The sequence below is a fragment of the Crinia signifera genome, chromosome 5 (assembly GCF_055691185.1).
Source record: "Crinia signifera chromosome 5, ASM5569118v1, whole genome shotgun sequence".
NCBI lineage: Eukaryota > Metazoa > Chordata > Amphibia > Anura > Myobatrachidae > Crinia > Crinia signifera.
Window position 1 is genome coordinate 121,055,391 of NC_139221.1, and position 22,094 is coordinate 121,077,484.

At 42.4% G+C, this 22,094-nt stretch overlaps 1 protein-coding gene across 1 annotated transcript in view; it reads left to right on the forward strand.

Moving 5' to 3' along the window:
• The window catches only part of LOC146005725 (uncharacterized), a 286,436-nt gene that overhangs the window by 104,440 nt on the left and 159,902 nt on the right, over positions 1–22,094 (forward strand). Inside the window, exons 14-15 of the mRNA XM_083145153.1 lie at positions 10,527–10,790; positions 13,573–13,777. Of these exons, the coding sequence (XP_083001279.1) occupies positions 10,527–10,790; positions 13,573–13,777 (469 nt within the window). The remainder of the gene's footprint in view (positions 1–10,526; positions 10,791–13,572; positions 13,778–22,094) is intronic.

A 22,094-nucleotide genomic window follows, 5' to 3' on the forward strand; every position in this document is an offset into this window, starting at 1 on the left:
AGTCCAATAAATAATATGTAGAATTCCAAATCCAGATACTATAATGTAGAACTTGCTCGGATTTTATTCAGACAAGCAGATGTCAAGATATAAATCCAACGCGATTCATCTTATACAGACTTCATCAGGGGTTGTGTATTACATTTTGGTCAATTTCATTTTAGATTATGAGGAATTCAAGTAGAGTTGAAAGTTGAATATTGCTTTTATTGAGTTTGGGCAGTGGGGGCTCAAACTACAACTTATATTTGGAACCAAGTGTGGTTTCTCAAAAATGTGTAACAACAATCCAAATATTAGCATTATTTGTCCAGTTCCAACATCCATAAATGCACATAAAGTAGCCAATATAGGAACTTGCTGACTGCTGCCACAGATGTGGCGCTATGAGTAAGGAATATCAGTCTCACCTTGATTTTCAGGATGGATTGTAGACAGGGTCAGACTGGGCCACAGGGGTGGCAGCCCCTCTAGCGATCAGATTCCAGCCTTTGCAATTGAATTGTAGGGCATTGCTGTTATTAATCTGGCACATTATCATGCATGCACTATCAGTATTTGCTATATACAGTATATATATATTCAAGAGGGCCCAGACCATGCACTCTTTAATGGTTAGACAAGTCTCTGTGGCTGCTGGCCTCACCTTATCTGGAGATTGGCCACAACTTTAACCCTTTGTGTACCAACATCTCTGTGAGAGCAAAATATCTGCTAAAAATGCCTACAGTTTTGTGAGAGATGAGCAAAATATGAGTGCCAACATCTCTGTGAGAGATATGCAAAATATTGACTAAAAATTGCCAGCGTCGCTGTGTAAAATAAGATTATATTTCCTATATAAGGCAAACATTACAGGTCAATATGATCAATTCAAATGTTTGCTTGGCAATTCTCACACCAATTTCGACAAATTCAACTTGGCAGTCAAAGGGTTAATATGGTCCCCTACCATTTAATTCCTCTAGTGGGCCCTTCATACCCCAGTCTAACACTGATTGTATAGTACAACGCTAGGTGGATGACTTCCATATCACAGGCAGGGCAGGCGACAGGGGGGGGGGGGGGGTCAAGGGGGACAATTGTGATGGGCCCCAGCAATCTCAAGGGCCCCAGAGCTTCCATGCCCCATCACGGCCACTGGCCTGTCAGTGACCCTCGTGGCCAGGCCCTCTACTGTGCACCATCTGTGTGTGGCTGAGTCCGACTGACACTGTGTGCCACTGCTGTCTACTGTGTGTGCGCCCTGCCATTCGGTGCTCAGAGTCATCTACTCTGTGTGTGCACATGGCCTGTGGCCGCAGGTGCACAGCCATACCCGCCGCTGGCACTGTAGCCTCAGTCTCTGGCTACTGTACTTTCCGTGCCTGCTTGTAGTGCTCAGCGTTCTTTTGTGAAAGTGACAGACCAGCAGAAGGCAGCAGCCAGGAGCCAGGCCAACAGGACTGAGAACGAGAGAAGTCCGCACCTGAAAGCAGGATCTGGAGCAGTGAAAGGTTAAATGAGGCTCGTACAGAAGAGGGTTGTGTGGATTTGGGATTAGGTGGGGGCCCAAGAAATATAATTGTACAGGGCCCCAAGAATTCTGTTGCCAGCCCTGATCACAGGAGGCTGCAATAAGAAAGAGGGGAGATAATAGATAAGGTTTTTTTAATATGACCTGATGGGCAAAGTGTCATATAAAAAAAGTGTATTTGCAAAGGACAGAATGTTTGTAGTAAAACACAGGACACGGCTAAGGGTAACTTTAAAGCCACATACTTGGGGAGCTGAGGAGAGTATATTGTTAAACACGAGGATGACAATTACATACAGTAATGTAACTCTAAAAAGAGGGAAGATGATGAACTTCATGAGCTAGGAGGATCGAAGTTGATGAATTATTTTTTGGATGTTAGATTTAAGATAAAATTGGGTTATCTAACTAGGGTTGGCAGAGTGGCAGCAAGATCATGTAAGAATAGGCATTTGCATAGTGCTGGTAATGGTGAATCATGAAGGTGTATATCGGTTCCTAGAAATAAGAGGGATACAAAGAAAAGCAGAAGGCAGAGAAAAGAGCCTGAGGAACACCAATAGTTTGAAAAGTGATAAAGAGTGTAGACAAGAATTTGCCTTATGTAGTAGCATTAAGATACGTAAAAAAATTAAGAGAAACATATATACAATAGGAGGAGAGGACAGTGCTCCAAGGCCAAGGGAAAAGTGATCATAAAAAGAAGCTGTATTGAATGAAAATTATAGATTAAGGAGTCTGGGGGAGAAGATTCCTCAACTTACTGTAAATATGAGCATATTGTTTAGTGACGGCAGTTCCAGTAAAGTTTATAGGACAGAAGTTTGTATTCAGAGTGTTCAGATGAGTAAAAGTTGCAAGAAAGTTATGAAATAGTTTTACCAAAGCTGCTCACTTAGGGGGTCATTCTGGTTGGCTCGATAAGAAGCAAAAGTTTGCTGCTTAGCAAGCCTTCTAACACCATCCGCCGGGCATACAATGCCCCCCGCGCACTCCCACCACCTTGCGAATATCCTGCTGCACTGCAAATGGATGTTTTGCATAAACATCCATCCACTGGGTAGCATGCAGGCCTGAAATCATTTGATGGTCACCGACCATCGAATGATTTCTACAGTGCTCACAAATCTAAGTCAGTCTGGTTTGACCTTGACTTGTGGCGTACTGGTCTGAGAACTGGGCTGGCAGCATGCAAAGCCCCCGCTCACGTCCATCCTGCTCCCCCTTTGTGAGTGCCATGCTGACTATGAAAATTGCCGAAGGCATCCACACAGAAGCCCCGCACATGCGCATAAGCGAATATGCACATGCTTGGTGCTTCAACATCGGTCACCCAAGCGAACATGCCGGGTACCGATTCAACTAGAATCAGGCCCTAAGTCTGAAAACCAGAGAAGAGAAATGGGTGGTGTGGGGGGTTGTGAATGGGAGGTGTCACTCTCCAAATTTGTAAAGCTCTTTTGTGGCATCATGGCAGTGCATGACTCACATAGATTATCAGGACGTGTTACAAACTACTGTATAAAAGCCACCCTACATCCCCCTATTCCACCCAGGTTGAGATACACCAGAGCAGGTTATATTATTGGTCCTTTTGATATCAAGCGATCTATTTTGTTTTTATCAAATTCTTTTTTTATATATTTTTATTATATGCATTATATGTAATATTTGCCTATTAAATTTTTCCTTATATGTATTGGTTGACTCATTAAAATTTATGAGCGCTGCAATATCTCTTTTTCTTCATATTTTCATGTGGGGACCTGACTAGTCCCTCATTGCAGCTGCTCACCCTGAGAGAACAGCCATGGTCAGCGCTCTAAGCAGTTTTTCTGCAACTTGTCTCTAAACTTTTAGTTTAACTAGTATTATTGTTGATGAGTTCATTAAAGTTGGAGGGGATACATGGAAAATTACCTTTCCAGTGCTGTTTAGTAGATCTACAGTACTATGGGCCAGACTGGATCGCAAAGCAGTGAACTCACATCGTGAGCGATCATTTGAGCCTCTGTCCTGCTCCAGTGAAACCCGCCTTGCTAATGAATGTTCTCACTGTGCGAATGAATGTGTATGGCTGCACGTCCCTTCGCACCAGAGCGAATATGTCCAAATACTGTCAGAAGCTGCTCACCATCTAATGATTTTTATACTGGGCACCAGTCATCGAAGCCGTCAGGTAGCTCAGGACTTACTCGGCAGCTGCAATGAATACAGGCACACTCGGGCTGCTAGTGACATCAGACATACTCTCCTAACAGTCTTTGGCAGGCCAGCATTTTCTCTGGCATGCCCAACGTTTTTCTTGGTACTCTCATGAACCAGTCGGTTCCCACTCCCACTCCCAGACAATCACAATGCTTACTGATCATAGCCGGCAAATTGGCAAATTTGCTGCTGTACGATCAGAAATGCAGCGGTCCATGTAAGTGTTAACAGTTTTTTCCCCTGAGTTTTATGGGAACAAACATAAGCTTTCTAATGTTATATTCCAATCTCCATATTATGACTACAATTTTAATTCCTTAGGGGTTGTTTTTTTATATATTGTATTATCTTTGTTGTAAGCTCAAGCTGCTGAGGTTATTTGGGTAACTAGCAAAACCCATGTACTGATACTGAATATAGGTCAGGAGCTGGAAGAGTCATTTTCGTTATGGATTGTTGTAGACAGAAACAATATTTTAGTATTTGATGGATACTCCACATAATCTAAGAAGTCTTCATGTTACATTTATTTCAGGTACTGTATGTAAATCAAGCCTGTGATCTATTATTCATTACAAAAAGGGCACCACACTTTTATAATATTATAAATGATGTGCAAATGGTGTGAAAAATTTAGTGCCCTTTCTCGCAGTTTTAAGAACACTTATCATGCAGTCAATAGGTGTTCAGCTTTTTCATCTCTGAGTTTAAAATATAGTATTCTCTCAAAATTAATGTGATTAAATTTTTATGCTTGAAGGAAGCTTGCTTTTATTTTTTATTTAAGGCCTCTTTAATACTTCAGAAGGTAAAGTCTTATAGAATGGACCAATTCTAAAATGTATGGAGAATGGGATTCATATGCTTGTCACTATTAGTCATGCCCACATTTCCTTTCCTAGAAGTGCTTTCTGCAAACTACATATATCAGAAATTGATTAACATGACCTGAGGTATTCATTTTTGAAAGATGATGAGACCGCTACTTCCTAAGAGGTTCTTTTCTGTATGTCAGCATCCGTTTGAGAATGGAAATGGTTTTAATAAGCACCACATACAGTACGTTGGTGTTTAAAAAAAAAAAAAAAAACAGCAGAAACTTTACCGTACTGTTAAAACTGTTAAACAAAATATGTATTATGAATTTGGTTGCAAAGATGTAGCATGTTGCATATTAATGCATAGGTGTAAATAGTCCTACCACCAGTACAACACAGTGCAGAATTAATAAACCATCATCTTCACAAGTCTATTCAACCCACAAAATGTAGTTGTACAAATACAATCTAGAATGTTAATTAGCAGAAAGACAAAGCAAAAGTAGAATTTACACTTTATTTCCAAAACGTCACACTTCCGCAAATTTCAAACATCTGTTTATAAAAAAAAACTAATGGTTGCACAGTGGTAAGAGTTGCTGCCTTACAAGGAAGGGAAAGAAAAATAATATAGGGTTATAGTGAAAATTGTCAATAATAAATGTATATTATTCAAGTTGTTACTCAACAGTTGTTGATTGTGTGGGTTTCTTGTTTACATTCATTAGTTGGAAGTTATAAATATATATAATCACCACTGGAAGTGAATGACAGTATACTTATCAAATAAGATTTGAGGGACACTTAATGCATTTAGGAGATTATTCTGATCTGATGGCTCCCCTGCATGTTCGCACAAGGGAGCGATGTTTTGCAAGTGCGCATAAGCATAAGCATTTACACGCATGTGCAGCCAGTTTGTGCAAGCAGGCACAGCAAATTAATTATTCGTTGGCCCCTTCGCACCTAACAGTGCGGGCGTGGGGCGTGTGGCCGCACATTGCAGTCATGCCCATGGGAATGACCAGCATTTCATAGGCGTTCCCATGAACGCGCTGGGCGTTCCTATGGAAGTTCACATATGACACGGCTGTGGGGGGCAGGCAGCTGATGTCAGCGGACGCCAGCTGCATGTCCTCTTCCTGTACAGGGACACTGCAGATCTAATACCCCTTTCCCACTGCAGCTCTTAAACGGTATTTTAGCCTTTTTAAATGGATAGAGCTGCAGTGGGAAAGCTCCAGGGCGCTTTGCCCATTTAACAAATACCGGTATTTATTAAACGGGTAAAAAGCAGTGTCCTACCCGTTTCAGACCCGTTTGTTTGGCAGTGGGAAGGGGTCTGAAACGGCATCCACTGGTACCTGCCCATACACCGCTCATTACATATGCGCATATGTAATGAGCGGTGTGCATATGAATGATCCGCTCATTACATATGCACATGTGTAATTAGCTGCTCATTCATATGCACTGCGCTCATTACACATGCGCATAGTGGGAACTGCTAGTACCCATCATCCGCAGGGACTGCCCGGACCACGGATGGACCCCTGATGGACCCCGCTGCACCACCAGCACCCACAGCACCGTAACCATGTGGAATGGACCCCGCTGCCTCCCAACTGCCCAGCATCCATCAGCCGCAGGGAGGGACCCGAAGTACCGTGCCCATGCCGGACCCCACTGCCTCCCCAGCAATTCGCGAACCCCGCTGCCCGGATCCCCCACGCAGGTAAGTACCAGAGGAGGGGGGAGCACAGGGCAGGTACCAGGGGAGGGGGGGGTATATTACTGGTTAATTGTACCTTTCACATTGGGTTCAATGTGAAAGGTCCAAAAACGGTGATTAACCAGTAATATACCGTTTACTACATGCAATGTGAAAGGGGTTAAAACCTGCTTTGACCCGTTTCAAGAAACATTTCACCGGGTCAAAGAAGGTTTGGCAGTGGGAAAGCAGCATAAGAGACCAGAGAGATGTGAGTGCTGTAAAAATCATTCGATGGTCTGCGACCATCAAATGATTTTGCCCCTGCACACAAGGCTGTGAATGGATGTTTATGTTAAACATCCATTCACATGAATGTGGGGAAATCAGCGTGCGATGGTGGTGGGCATTCGTGCGGCCAACATTTAGATGACCCACAAAGCTGTGAAATTCGCAACATTGCGGGTCAACAAGACTGACCCCCTTAATACAGAGTATAAAGAGTAACACAGATTTACAAATAATGAAATACCCTACTATATCACATTTTTGTGATAATTACACTGGTCATTCTTGAACAGGAGGCTTAAATTAGAATGCAGGATCAGCTTACATGCTAGTTATGGTGTAAAGTGTCAAAATAGTCTAGGACAACACCAAAGGTCAACATGCACAAGGTCGACATTGACAAAAAGGCCGACCCAAGCAAAAGGTCGACATGGAAATGGTCCACACATGAAAGGTCAACAAGAGTTTTCATGTTTTTTTTGTAAATTTGTAGATTTCATCACATGGACTCCAATTTAGTGTACCGTCTCCCCTCGCATGGCTCTCTTCACTCGCCACTTTGGGCAAGGTGCCTTACGCAACTGCTTCTGTAATTGCACACTTTACCATTCCTGGTCCATGTGGATGGTGCAGTATGGAAAAAGTCCAAAAAAAGGAAAGAATTCCCAAAAATCTCATGTCGACCTTTTAGTGTGCTCTTTTGCTTGTGTTGATCTTTTGCTTATACATACATAACAATTTTACAGCATTATACTATGTGACAGTGGTTCCACAACTCTGTCCTCAAATCAACATAGCAGTGCCATTTTATGGATATCCATGTTTGAGCACAGATGGTTAAATAAAGTTGACTGAGATACTAATTAAGCAACCTGTGCTCAAGAATGGATATCCTTACAAGCTGAACTTTTAGGATGCCTTGAAGAGTTTGGAAACCATTGCAATAGGACAGTGGTCCTCAAACTATTTTGCTCTAGGACCCCATCAGACAAAAAAAATAATTACAGGACCCCAGCTAGGTCCTGCAGAAGGTCATCACATCACATGTCAGCAGACAGCACATACTGTACATGGCAGCATTGTGGAGGTACAAAATGATGAGAGGAGTCTAAAATAACAATTCAACAGATTTCTCCTTGAATCACTGACTGAGATTAGAAAAGTACAGCCTGATGGTCAGCAACATGGAGTCGTGACCCCATACTGAGATGGTCAGGACCCACTTTGGGGTCAGAACCCACTGTTTGAGAATCACTGCTATAGGACATTAATATTAGAGATAATGAATTCACTGTTGAAGCCCTAGCGCTTCTACATACTGTAGGTTACAAAAATCATTAAATTTAACAGTTGAGATCATGTACAGTAGTTGGATAGAAGTGGTGTGGGATACAATATCTTTATAATGCACACATTTTCCTAATGATCACAATGAAGACATCAGAACTAACTATTTAGAAGGAATGACATCAAGCAGTTGCCTTTATTCAGATATTACTTATAGGAGATTACACATAACATATTACTTTGCTTATGTATACTGTAATATTATATGTTTGAATCTAGCATTTGTCCATTGTGTCCCCGTCTTGTTTTCTGTTTCTCCGGTTTTTAATTTTTTCCAACTCTTCCTTTCACTTCTCACCATAGTCTCTCTCTCTCTTCTAATACCCTGGGGGAGATTTTACACCTATGCCTTAAAGAGTGATAAAATGGAGAGGAATAAAGTAATAGCTAATCAGCTCCTAAGTGCAATATTACAGGCTGAATTTGAAAAATGACAGTTAGGAGTTTATTGGTAATTAATCTCTCTCCACTTTATCTCCACTTTATCTCTCCAGTCTTAGTAAATCTGCCCTGCTCCTTGCCTCTCTTCTTCCTTCTTTTTCCCCAAGTCTCTCTGTCTTTCCGCCCACATGCCTTCTTCCCTTATTCAGGTATTTGGATCAGGGATTGGCTATAGCTATGAGCTATATTCAATGCCGCCAGTGAGGGGGTTTGTATGGCGAGAATGGCTTCTTTTCACGCAAGGATCGTGAAAAACAAGCCATCTTTGCTCGCTGTATAGCTCGCTGTCAGGGATTCGCCGCCCACACTGAATATACCCCTAGGCCTCAGCCTCTGTCTAACTCATGCTACCGGTCCCTGCTCCTCATGCCAGTGGATGCCTGAAGCAGTATAAGTCAGAACAGGAAGGCAATTTGTATTTTCTTAATTTTCAGTGGAGACTTGCATTATGGAGGTCTGCCTTGCATGTTACAGTAGGTTCAATGTCAGAGACATAACTCTGGAGGCAATGGAGTCATCTGCCGCCAGGCTCCTGCTCCCAAGGTGGCACCTCTCCACCCCTGCGAGTTTGAATCAGTTAATTGAAAGCTGTGAATCTTCTTCTGTGGCTGACTCCCACTCCTAACATAATTCTTGCAAGTGTCACCCTGTATTAGAACCCGTGACCTGTCTTACTGGAGACAGACACCTTACTGAGCTTTTGGGGGGGGGGCACCAATATTTATCTTGCCTCCGGGCAATTGGGACGAACTTACACCACTGTTCAACATGTTTGGGGGGGGGATTCATTCTGAATTCAATTAGTAGTTTATCACACAATAATTGATCCCCCAGGGCTATTCAGTTAGCCCACGAAGTGAGCCCCTGTCTGAACAATGCAATCCCTGATAATTAGCCTTTTTTGGGTGGAGCACAGTTTGAACACATACCTGGTAACTTGTCCTGGATTCTTTATATTAACTCCCAAAACCAGGTTAAATTGACAGGTGAGAAAAGGGTCTGTAATTGAATAGCTGAGGTGTTAAAGCTTGATGCTACCTCCTTTTTTCACCTCCATTAAATTATCAGGACACCTCCATTAAATTAACAGTGAATTTGGACCTCAATCAATACTTACTGGTATTATATAGATAAATCATGCTTAAAGCATCAATGGATCTTCTACAGTGAAGATATGTATAAACCAATGCCTATAGTCAAATCACAGTTTTATTGTATACATTAAGTTTGTTTTTGTATTATTACAAAATCATAAACTACTGATTTAATTGTTGTTTATTTTATTGTGAAATGTCTTATAAAACACACCATAATATTATGATATTTTCATATAAATCCATATATTTTTTATTATTTTATTTGACTTAATTATTGTATATACGTTTTCAGGATTAACTGATGCCATTGGTAGACTTACTATGTATAAAGTTTCATTAAGCTAGCTAGCCAAAAAGACCTTCGTTTAATGAAAAATATACATTGTGACTAATTTGAGTATAATGCTTTTAGCCTTTCTTCTGGCGGTTTTAGCAAAAAAAAAAATGTCTGGTTTAAATGAAATCTGATACCATTAATGGCTTAATAGCAGCCGCCACAAGGCTACGGACCTATACAACAGATGCTTCTGCTTTAGTCTGTATTAATATAATGCATATGAATATATTTTCATAATGTATGTAATACAGTAAACAACCTCCTAATAATGGAGAAATACTTGTTATACTTGTTATTACTATATATTGTTGCTGTACTAAATATTCATTAATAATTCACAAACGCAAAACAGACTTGTATAGCCTAATTGATCACGAAGACATGAATAATAAAAAAAAAAAACACTACGTTCGAGTTTGAATGAGCTTTTTGCGCTCATGTATATTATGACCATATACCTGCATTAATTCATTCCTGATGTTTTTAAGAACTGGATCTTGAAAGTGAATGAACTTTTTTTTCAATTACAGTATTACTAAATGGAAGGGCAAATGAAGCCATTTTAGAAGTCTGAGATATAAAGCATGATAACAATTGAGTGATTGTCACAAGTAATGCTGGGACCTATGACAAAAACGCTTTTTGAATTTTCTTTGATGTGTGTGGCTCTCCTCTTTAATAATTTTACAGCTGGATAGATCTGGATAGAGCTCTCAGCTTGCATTAATTACTGAATAGTGCTTTCCTGTTTACATTTTTATAGCTACTGCCCACTGAAAAGAAAATAAAGTCTGGAATGACTTTGCTCCTTGAACTATACCTACTGCATGGAAAAGATACTTACATTGATCGAGCAGTGGGATGGGGTATTTTCCCACTTTGTGACAACAACTTAAATGTTTTAGAAGGCAAGTTTAAATGTCCATTCTTGAGAGGACATTATGACACACGGATTGATCGCTTCAATAAAATTGAAGATCTTATCATGACAGATTTGGACCACTGGCTGTGTAACTTATATTTTCAGGTATGAAAGTTTTACTTTATGTTTTAAAGTTATGTGTTAAAAGCTGTTGCATATATTCCTTTGTATATGCCTTTGGAGTATCAAAGATAGGCAGTGCAGCTTATAACATTTTCTGGCTCTGGTACAAAGGGGAGTATGGTCAAGTTTGTGGGGGTGTGGTTATGACCCAATGCAAATCCACATAGCAGCACTTGGTGGAATCCAGCTGAAACCTATGCATAGTTCTAAGGGGGAAATTTACTAAGATGTGTATTCTACTTTACATGTGATTGATGTTTATTTAGCACCCAAAAGTAGACAGAATCTGATTGGTTGCCCAAAGAAAAGTCACATGTGAAGTAGAATGCACATCTTAATAAATTTCCCCCTAAGATTTTAATGTACACTACTGATGAACCTACCAAATACATTGCTGCCATGGGGCATCTATAAATGGGCAATGTAACATGCATTGTAGCAACCAGTCACTTTTGATTCCATACTGACCCACTAGATTACTGAGATCTGTAGATGAAGGATTTTTTAGCAGCATCAAGAATCTCCCATAATTTCTCCTAGAGTCAAGCTTTTAGCCATGCTGATCTAACTCTATGGAGCTCACTTCCCTGAACAGTTTTAAAGGCCTCCACTCTAGAATCCTTCCAGACCAGACCCAAGACTTTCCTGTTTACTCAAGCATTTTCTTAATGTTCGTATAATATCTAGGCTCTCTGTGTTTTATGAAAAGCTTTTCTGTAGATCATTGTTTCTGTACTCTATTATGTTTATTCTATGTTATGTGACTTGAGTCATATTGGAAAAAAAGTGCATTATTAAAAAAAAACCTATTATTATTATTATTATTATTATTATTATTATTAATAAAATTTGAGCTTAAACTGCAATATACATCAATACATACTGTATATGAAAAGAAAAACTTTTAAATCAATTTGCTGATTGCAACTATGTTTATGCTCTTGAGATTAAGAGCCTAATTCAGCATAGATCGCTAAAAAGAAAACACGATGCACCCACAATTTGCAAATTATCCTGCTTACACATTCTGCTTCAATACAATCACATTTTGGTTGACAGGAAGCCAGCATTTAAGGGAGGAAATAGCATTTTGTGGAAGTGTTTGTAAACACAAAAATGCCAAGGAGTATTTTTGGGTGGGCCAGGTGGGTCTGTGATGTCAGTGATGACTACTTCCAGCCTGTTGCTTTAGCAGAATTGTGGGTGCCTTTGACTGGCGCAGATGGAAAGTATTCTTCGATGTTCCCGTTTTTGCAAAGTGTTCTGTGAATACGTCCCGCTTTGAAATGTGAACACAATTTCTGCAATGGGAATTTTTTTCTTTCTTTCTAGACAGCAACTATTTTCTCGCAGCAATTTAGCAATCCATGCTGAATTAGGCCCCAAGTCATTTGCGCATGCAGGGGCGGTTTCTAAATACTTTGACACCCCCCCTAAATGGGACATACATTTCATTTTAGAGACTGAGACAGGCTACTGTGTCTTCATCTCAGAAAAAAACTGTGACTGCAACTGTGACAGCAGCAACTGAGAACTCCGTAGCTCTTTGCATACAAAATGTTTGGTAGGAGCTGATGGCAGTGCAGGCTTAACCATACCTCCCAACATTTTGATCTTTGAAATATGCATGCAATATAAAACTTTTGATAGGTGCGCTCTCTTTGTAATATTTAGGGGAGTTGGAGCGCCGGTAAGTTATGGATACACTGTCTGCGTAATATTTGGGGGAGGTGGTTGGAGGGCCAGTACGTGATAGATGCACTCTCTGTGTAATATTTAGGGGAGGTGGTTGGAGGGCCAATAAGTGATAGATGCACTGTCTGTGTAATATTTGGGGGAGGTGGTTGGAGGGCCAGTACGTGATAGATGCACTCTCTGTGTAATATTTAGGGGAGGTGGTTGGAGGGCCAATAAGTGATAGATGCACTGTCTGTGTAATATTTTTGGGGAGGTGGTTGGAGGGACGGTAAGTGATAGATGCACTCTCTGTGTAATATTTAGGGGAGGTGCTTGGAAGGCTGGTATGTGATATACGCACTGTCTGTGTAATATTTAGGAGAGGCAGTTGGTCTGGTAAGTGATATATGCACTCTCTGTGTAATATTTAGGGGAGGTGGTTGGAAGGCCGGTATGTGATATATGTACTGTCTGTGTAATATTTAGGGGAGGTGGTTGGAGGGCCAGTAAGTGGTAGAGGCACTGTCTGTGAAATATTTAGGAGAGGTGGTTGGGTTGGTAAGTGATAGATGCACTATCTGTGTAATATTTATGGGAGGTGGTTGAAGGGCTGGTAAGTGATAGATGCACTCTCTGTGTAATATTTAGGTGAGGTGGTTGGGCTAGTAAGTGATAGATGTACTCTGTGTAATATTTAGTGGAGGTGGTTGGGCTAGTAAGTGATAGATGCACTGTCTGCGTAATATTTAGGGGAGATGGTTGGAGGGCCCGTGAGTAATAGATGCACTGTCTGTGTAGGTGGTTGGAGGGCCGGTAAGTGATAGATGCACTGTCTGTGTAATATTTAGGGGAGGTGGTTGGAGGGCGTGTAAGAGATAGATGCACACTGTGTGTAATATTTGGTGTCATGGACTGAAGAAGAGAAAATTTTCTTGTAGCATTTGGGTAAGTATTAATTGCTTGGCTTATTACCCGCAAAAAAAGGTCAATCTTTAAGGACACCCATGGCTAGGAAATACATTGAGGTAAGATGTACACTTTAAATGTCAACATTATTAATAATATTGTATTCTATCTTGTATTTTAGATACTAAAACTGCCACTATACATAAATGAGCAAAATGAATATGACATCTTTGTCCAGCTACCGGCAGAATTTCTTACATATTCTAGTCATAATGAGAAGATTGCCAATGATGAAGACATACCAAAACCATTCAGAGGCAATGATTGTATGCAATCAAGTTTTAATAAGGAAACCCAATCAAGTCTTTTTTTCACCTTCTCGCAAGGTACAATATTCTGTATACTGGAGATATAATAGTAAACTTAACAATTATTTCAGACTTTATTTTATATACAGCACACATATGCTAATGCTGCAGGGGACACTAATTTATTCTCCCTCTATGGGTGTCGTGGACACCCACGGAGGGAGAAAGTGTCTGGATTTCGGCGGTCGGGATTTCGGCGGTCGGGATTTCGACCGCCGGGAAATTGACCATGAACGGCTGCAGGAGGTGTCTTGTATAAATAGACGCCTCCTTCAAGATTCTGTATCTGCTGCTGCATCTAATTAAGGCACTCCACCAAAAGGTTGGTAATATACCGCTGCTTTCACTGAAGGAGGCTACAGGAAGTCCCGGTAACCACCTCGTTTGATCCTTGTGCATTTTTAATTTCTCTAGATTAACATTCTCTATTCTAGAACTGAAACGTGTTATGTCACCTTTTCATCACTCTCTGGCCAAGTTATTTGAAAGTGTCATTCTTTTTAAATTAATAAAATATATTTGTAGTTTTTATTTTGTATGTAAATTATATTTAAAAAAAAATATAGTCTACCAACTGCTGCAGTGATTGCTATAGTGTTCTTAATAAAAACATTTGGATGTCTGCCCTGTATAATGACATCCTGGCTGGAAGTGTGCATTCACTTTGAAGACACTTTATGCATGTCATGATTGCAGGGCAAATTATTTGAGATTAACTGTGCAAGGTCAATTAATATGAAGCATATGCAATTTTCTTATTGAACAGTTTCAAGAATAACATGTATAGATCTTGTAGAACGACTCAAACCTCTCCATGAATTTGTTTCATTAGGCCTTTCTAAATATATTTTGACAGCATCTTAATATCCCCCATGTGTTTGTTCTGAAATATATAAGCAAAAGCTATGCCGATTTTACCAATGATATGTAGCTGAGAGATTTAATAATGGGTAAACAAACACAACATGTGGTAATCCATTTCAAATTAAAAGTTTATTAAATGCTTGCTTGATGACTTTCCGGCTATTTACAATTAGAGGAGGGAACCCCGAGGGAGTTGAAAACACAGTTGAAATCACTGCTTCAGCAATTCAATGAAAAAAATGTTTCTGCTTTCAAAATTGCATATACAGTACAGTGTACTATATATGACGGGTACTGTGAAATTTGTAAGAAATTAGCCTTTTTTTGTAGCGCTCTTCCTGCCACTCTAGGGAGCAGATGTACTAAGCCTCGGAGAGAGAGAGAGAGAGAGAGAGTGGAGAGATACAGTGAAAAGTGATTAACCACCAACCAATCAGCTCCTTAATATAATTTTTCAAATACAGCCTGTGACATGGTAGTTAGTAGCTGATTGGTTGAAAGCTTTTCAATCACCATTTAATCCGTTTTCAAGATTAGTACATCTGGCCCATAGCTTGGAACACGACAGTAAGGAGCTGATAACCTTTCTCACTTTACAACTTATCACTCTCCAAGCTTTAGCATATCACTTAATATCCAAACACATATATTTAATGTTTTTATATGAAAAACACTGCAGATGCAGTGTTTAGTCTTTTATGGTAATCTGCATTATTATCCCATTAATGTTCAACATTATGTAATATGGCAGCACTTTATAATCGCAACATGATGATAAGGGGCAGTGCCACCATTAGGGGGGTCTAGGGGTACCTGAGTCCTGGGCTCGGACAGGAATAAGGCCTGGATGGCAGCAATTAGTACCAGACTGCCAAGAAAAAAGTGTCTAGCCCATGATGTGCGGAATTGCCGCTGTTGCAAGGTCCATGGAGGCTTCATTTACCCCACCCTGCATCCTCCCCAGTAGCCGGAGAAGTAGGAAGAAGCCTGTCAATCGCCAACAGCAGCCAGAGCTGCAAGCCACACAGCAGCCATGCACATACACGCCCTGCACACTCTCCTCCGGCATGAGGCTGCTGCTGTCACCTTTCAGTGCCAGCCCATGTGCACATGATAGGCCAGAGGTGAAAGCAGAGAGATGCTCCTTGTTCCCTGCCATGCCAGGGACAAGCAGCGCCAGCGCTGGGCTACATGTCTGGTGGGCTGCAGCAGGAGTCAGGGAGGGAGACCGCTCCTTTCTCACCACCATAGCAGTCGGCTATGATGTACAAGCACACTGCGGGGGCTGCTAATTCAGGGGTATTAGATAAAAGGTAAGCTGCCGTTGGGGAGGAATAATGGAAAATTGTTGTAATGGGGTGGTGGATATTGTAGGGGGTGTATTGATGCAAGGTGTATGGGGGGGAGGTGTGCCGGTGTGCCCAGACCTGCTTACACAGACTCTCTGAACCTGCCAACTACAACGTCTGCCCCACAGACCTGCACCTTATCCCTTACCAGACCTCACCCACTTACCCTATCCCCTGCCCGACTTCACCCAACATATAATACCCTGTCCTCTGCCTGACCTCAACCCACCCCCACTTTCCCTGTCCCTTGCCAGACGTCACCACCTACCTATGTGCCCTACCTTTCTCCTTTGGGGGTGTCACGATCTGGATAAAACAGACATTATTTTACCTTCTAGTGCCTCTCCACAGTCTCTTCAGTAACTCCTTAATGCTGCAGCTGTGAAGCAAAGCCTGCAGTCTGACCTGATGCATCAGCTTACTACAGCTGCACTCGTTAATGCTCCTGGCCACAAGCATGGCTTGTACAAACACTTTTTCCCGCCATAGCAGACATGGGGGCTGCCATGTTTTTCCCAGTCACATGTTTGCACTGTCCAATCCTGATGGTTCTGATCTCCCTGTCATACCTGCCCGGCCAATCCTGGCCACCCAGTGGGTATAAGTATGCAGGGAGCTCTCAGAATCATTGCTAGTGCTTCAGTTGTCTCCAGTGTGTGTTCAGCTGTCCTTGTTTCCATACAAGTGTTTTCCTGCTGGTGTTGTTATCTCCTATGCTGCAGTGTATTCCAGGCATTCCATCTCCTGTGAAGTCCAGGTTATTCCATCTCCTGTGATCCTGCTTCTACAGCCCAGCAATCAAGCCTAGCTCCAGGACTCTGGTCCTTCCGATGTTCCATCATCGCTCACCATCGATGTTCCGTCATCACCTGTAAGTCCGATATTCCGGATCTCCTGCTTCCAAGCTTCCGTCCGTCATTCCGGACCCACAGTCTACTACTCTGTATCCGATGTTCCACCATCGATTCCACATCATCATCCATCTGTAAAGTATCGCTATCTGCATAGACTGTATCATATCTCCTGCATACTTTACTGCCTGTTTATCTACAACCATCTGCTAAATAAAACCTGGTTGTATTTTACCATTGACTGTTTACTGGCTCTGGGTGCACTGTCTCGCATCACATGCGAAAGGGTCCTCTGCAACCTCCCCGGTTCAGATACCGATCCAGGTCCCCACCAGAGGTCTCAGTCTCCGCGACTCAGACCCCTGGTGTGACAGTAAGCACTAGCCAGATGGATCCAGCCTCAGGCCAAGCATCACCACCCAGCGCCATGCAACTGGCTGCCCGCTTGGACCAGCAAGAAGCGGCCCAGGGTCAGGTGATCCACTACCTGCAAGACCTGTCCTCTCGGCTGGATAAATTACAGACCACCATCAGTGGCCCAGAGACTCTCAGTGCCCGCTTGGATCAGCAAGAAGCTGTGCAAGGTCAGATGATTCAACATTTTCAAGGTCTGCCCGCCAGGCTGGATAAAAATCAGACCACTCTCAGTGCCCGCTTGGATCAGCAAGAAGCGGCGCAAGGTCAGGTGATTCAGCATTTTCAAGGTCTGTCCGCCAGGCTGGATAAAATTCAGGCCACTTTAAGTGGTCCAGAGACTATCCGTGTTCCCAAAGCAGAAGTTCCTCCTCCAGTGAACCCTGCTGCTCCTTATCTTCACCTGTCCACCCCCACCAAGTTTGATGGGAACCCAAAAGCTTGCAGAGGTTTCCTGAACCAGTGCGAAATCCAGTTCGAGTTACAGCCCAGCAACTTTCCCACAGAGAGAACCAAAGTCGCTTACATTATCTCTCTCCTGTCTGACTCCGCCCTAGATTGGGCATCACCACTATGGGAAAGGTCTGATGCTCTTCTGTCTTCATACAGAGACTTTGTCCTTACATTTCGGCGCATCTTCGATGAACCTGGGCGTGTAACCTCTGCTTCCACGGAGATTCTCCGCCTCCGGCAAGGGTCCCGTTCTGTTGGACAGTACCTAGTTCAGTTCCAGATATTAGCTTCTGAACTTTCCTGGAGTGACGAGGCCCTGTATGCAGCTTTCTGGCACGGTCTGTCCGATCGAATTAAAGATGAACTTGCTACCCGTGATCTACCATCTAAGTTTGACGACCTCATCTCTTTATGTATCAAGGTGGACTTACGTTTCAGAGAGAGGGCAGTTGAACGAGGTAAAAATTATCATGTTAAGACGCCATCTTCTACATTCCTTATACCTCCTTCTCCGATGCCCCAGACAGAGGAAGAACCTATGGAGGTTAATCGCTTTCGCCTGACTCCAGAAGAGCGTCAACTTCGCCGCGAGGCACAGTTATGCTTTTACTGCGGGGCTCCTTCACACATGATATCTGTCTGCCCTAAGCGTAAGGAAACACTCCCAGTTCGTACAACTGCCATGGAAGCAGTAGATTCTCTGTTCCCTCAGTGTAAAGGGTATGCAGATGTCTTACCTCCTGTTTTGAATGAGGGATATCGACCCAAGTTGCGCTGCAGGCTCTCCAAAGAGGAACGGGAGCTTCGCAGAAAGCATCATCTCTGTCTCTATTGTGGAAGTCCAGAGCATCTTATTGAAGGTTGCCCTATTCGCAGATACCGAAAAGGGTCTATTCCACAAAGACATTCCTTGTTCCCTAGGTCTCGCCTTCAGGGAAAGAAGAGCTCTAAGGTTCAGATGCGAGAAGTGATTTTAGAGTCATCTGGTTTGTTAACCTCAAATAGGTTACTGGAATTACAAGCTTCTAAGGGTATCTTTGCCAATAGCCCTACAAGAGGGGTATGGGACTCACAAACCCCTAAAAGGACTTCTAGCAAGTGCCCCTCAAAAGGAGTATCCAGGATAAAATTCCCAAATGGGAGATCCAGTGTCACAAGCAAAGATATGAACTCTTGCTTTTCAACGACTCCAAGTGCATTTAGCACAGTCCAACTTCCAGTTGGATTATCTGAACACCCATCAGTCTATGGATCTGGACTCAATCCGGGTCTCTCCGTTTGTCCATCCCAGTCTGTTAGTTGCCGTTCTGCTTCCGACGCTGGGGAAAATCTGGGTACCAGTGATGCAGAATGGTCTACTCAGTCTGATGGTCAAAGTTTGGCTTCTGACGACGAAGAATTCTAGGAGAGGAAGCTCCTACCATGAAGTTTTGTGTTATTCCGCATTGCTTTCATACCAAGTTCCACGCAAGCCAAAAAGGTGTCCTGGGGCCACCCCTGAAGGAGGGGGTACTGTCACGATCTGGATAAAACAGACATTATTTTACCTTCTAGTGCCTCTCCACAGTCTCTTCAGTAACTCCTTAATGCTGCAGCTGTGAAGCAAAGCATGCAGTCTGACCTGATGCATCAGCTTACTACAGCTGCACTCGTTAATGCTCCTGGCCACAAGCATGGCTTGTACAAACACTTTTTCCCGCCATAGCAGACATGGGGGCTGCCATGTTTTTCCCAGTCACATGTTTGCACTGTCCAATCCTGATGGTTCTGATCTCCCTGTCATACCTGCCCGGCCAATCCTGGCCACCCAGTGGGTATAAGTATGCAGGGAGCTCTCAGAATCATTGCTAGTGCTTCAGTTGTCTCCAGTGTGTGTTCAGCTGTCCTTGTTTCCATACAAGTGTTTTCCTGCTGGTGTTGTTATCTACTATGCTGCAGTGTATTCCAGGCATTCCATCTCCTGTGAAGTCCAGGTTATTCCATCTCCTGTGATCCTGCTTCTACAGCCCAGCAATCAAGCCTAGCTCCGGGACTCTGGTCCTTCCGATGTTCCATCATCGCTCACCATCGATGTTCCGTCATCACCTGTAAGTCCGATATTCCGGATCTCCTGCTTCCAAGCTTCCGTCCGTCATTCCGGACCCACAGTCTACTACTCTGTATCCGATGTTCCACCATCGATTCCACATCATCATCCATCTGTAAAGTATCGCTATCTGCATAGACTGTATCATATCTCCTGCATACTTTACTGCCTGTTTATCTACAACCATCTGCTAAATAAAACCTGGTTGTATTTTACCATTGACTGTTTACTGGCTCTGGGTGCACTGTCTCGCATCACATGCGAAAGGGTCCTCTGCAACCTCCCCGGTTCAGATACCGATCCAGGTCCCCACCAGAGGTCTCAGTCTCCGCGACTCAGACCCCTGGTGTGACAGGGGGGCCCTGCCCATTTTTTCAGTCCATGGCCCCACAATTTGTGATGGCAGCCCTGACTAAGGGATGTATTAGCTACTATTTCACATTAATATACATCAAAGACAATGTATTACTCTATATACTTAACTATACACAGTGGCTCTCATTCTGATTTGATCGCTCCCCTGTGCATTCAAACAGCCATGTTTTGCAACTGTGCATATGCAGCAAATTCATTATTCACCAGCCTGTTCGCACCTAGTAGTGTGGCTGGGGGGCAGTCGCGGCCATTTGAACACCCAGCATTTAATGGGTGTCCCCATGAAAAGATTGGGTGTTCCCATGCTAATGCGGCCGTGACGCGGGTGCGGGCAGTTGACATCAGCAGATGACCACCCTATTCCCGTAGAAGGGCGCAGCAGATCTGCGAGCCCTTGCAAAATCATTTGATGATCGGCGACCATCGAATGATTTTACCCCCACGCGCAAGGCTGTGAATGTATGTTTATGCTAAATATCCAATTGCATGCCTGCAGTAAAAACGGCATATGAGGAGGGGCGGACGTTCGTGCAGGTGGCATTTAGATGACCAGCAAAGCTGTGAATTTTGCAGCTTTGCAGTTCAACCAGAATGACCTACAGTATGTATTCCATTTGTTATGTTGCTGTGTTAGGAGGAAGGTGCTACACTAAGGGGCTTATTCTAATTCAATCAGTTCCCCACGTGTTCGCACGGGGGACCGATTGTTCATGACTGCGCACGTGCATATGTTTTTTTCTGCATGTGCAGCCGTTGTGTGCGAGCACCCACACAGCCTTGCGACTGAACCAGAATAAGGACCTAAGTGTTCAAGCAGTGACTGACAACTGGACAGGTTGCTATGCAGAAATGCCCTGTGTTGATTGGATAATTCATATGTAGGAGCAGTACCAGTTAATTAACTGCAGCTCTGTTTTCTCTGTTTAACCTGTATCTCATTAAGACATTGTCATAAACATACCTTATAGGGCCAGATGTACTAAGCATCAAAAAGTGATAAAGTAGAGAGTGATAAAATACCAGCCGATCAGCTCCTAACTACCATGTTTCAGGCTGGGTTTGAAAAATTACAGTTAGGGGCTGTTTGGCTGGTGGTTTATCACTCTCCATTTTACATTATCACTTTTAAAAGTTTAGTACATCTGGCTCCTATGGAGGTGTTGATGTAATAGAGTACAAATGCAATATTGTACATTTTAAGAGCTTGCATTGTGTTTTGTCTTCCAGCATTATTTATAAAAATGGAAATTATTAGTTGCTTATTCACATGACTTAACACAACATATTTTTTTATAATAAATAAAAAATATTGTTTGTTGAAACAGTTACTTCACTTACTGTATATCAAGATTTATCAATCTTCAAAAAGTGATAAAGGGGAGAGTGATAAACAACCAGCTAATACCTGTAATTTTTCAAACCCTGCCTGTAGCATGAAAGGTAGGAGCTGATTCTTTTGTTGTTTATTACTCTCAACGTTATCACTTTTTGAAGCTTGATACAACTGGCCCTATAAACTAAGTAAACTAAATGTCATATATTTTACTATTATAGTTTATATGTGAGATACCACAAAATTCCACTGCACCATAATGTAGTTAAATATAGCAAAGCTTAATAATGCAAAGCATAAAACAAGAATTGCCAAGATACAACACAGAAAAAGGCAAAAATATAGCAAATTGAGGGGTCTATTCATCTACTGGGGCCAGTGATTAAGGGCCTTATTTTGGTTCATTCTTTCTGACAAAATCCTTCTTAGATGGACAAAACCATGTGCACTGCAGGGGGGGGCAGATGTAACATGTGCAGAGAGAATTAGATTTGGGTGAGTAATTTTGTTTCTGTGCAGGGAAAATACTGACTGCTTTATTTTTACACTGCATTATAGATCTCACTTTGAAGTAAAACCCCACCCAAATCTAATTCTCTCTGCACATGTT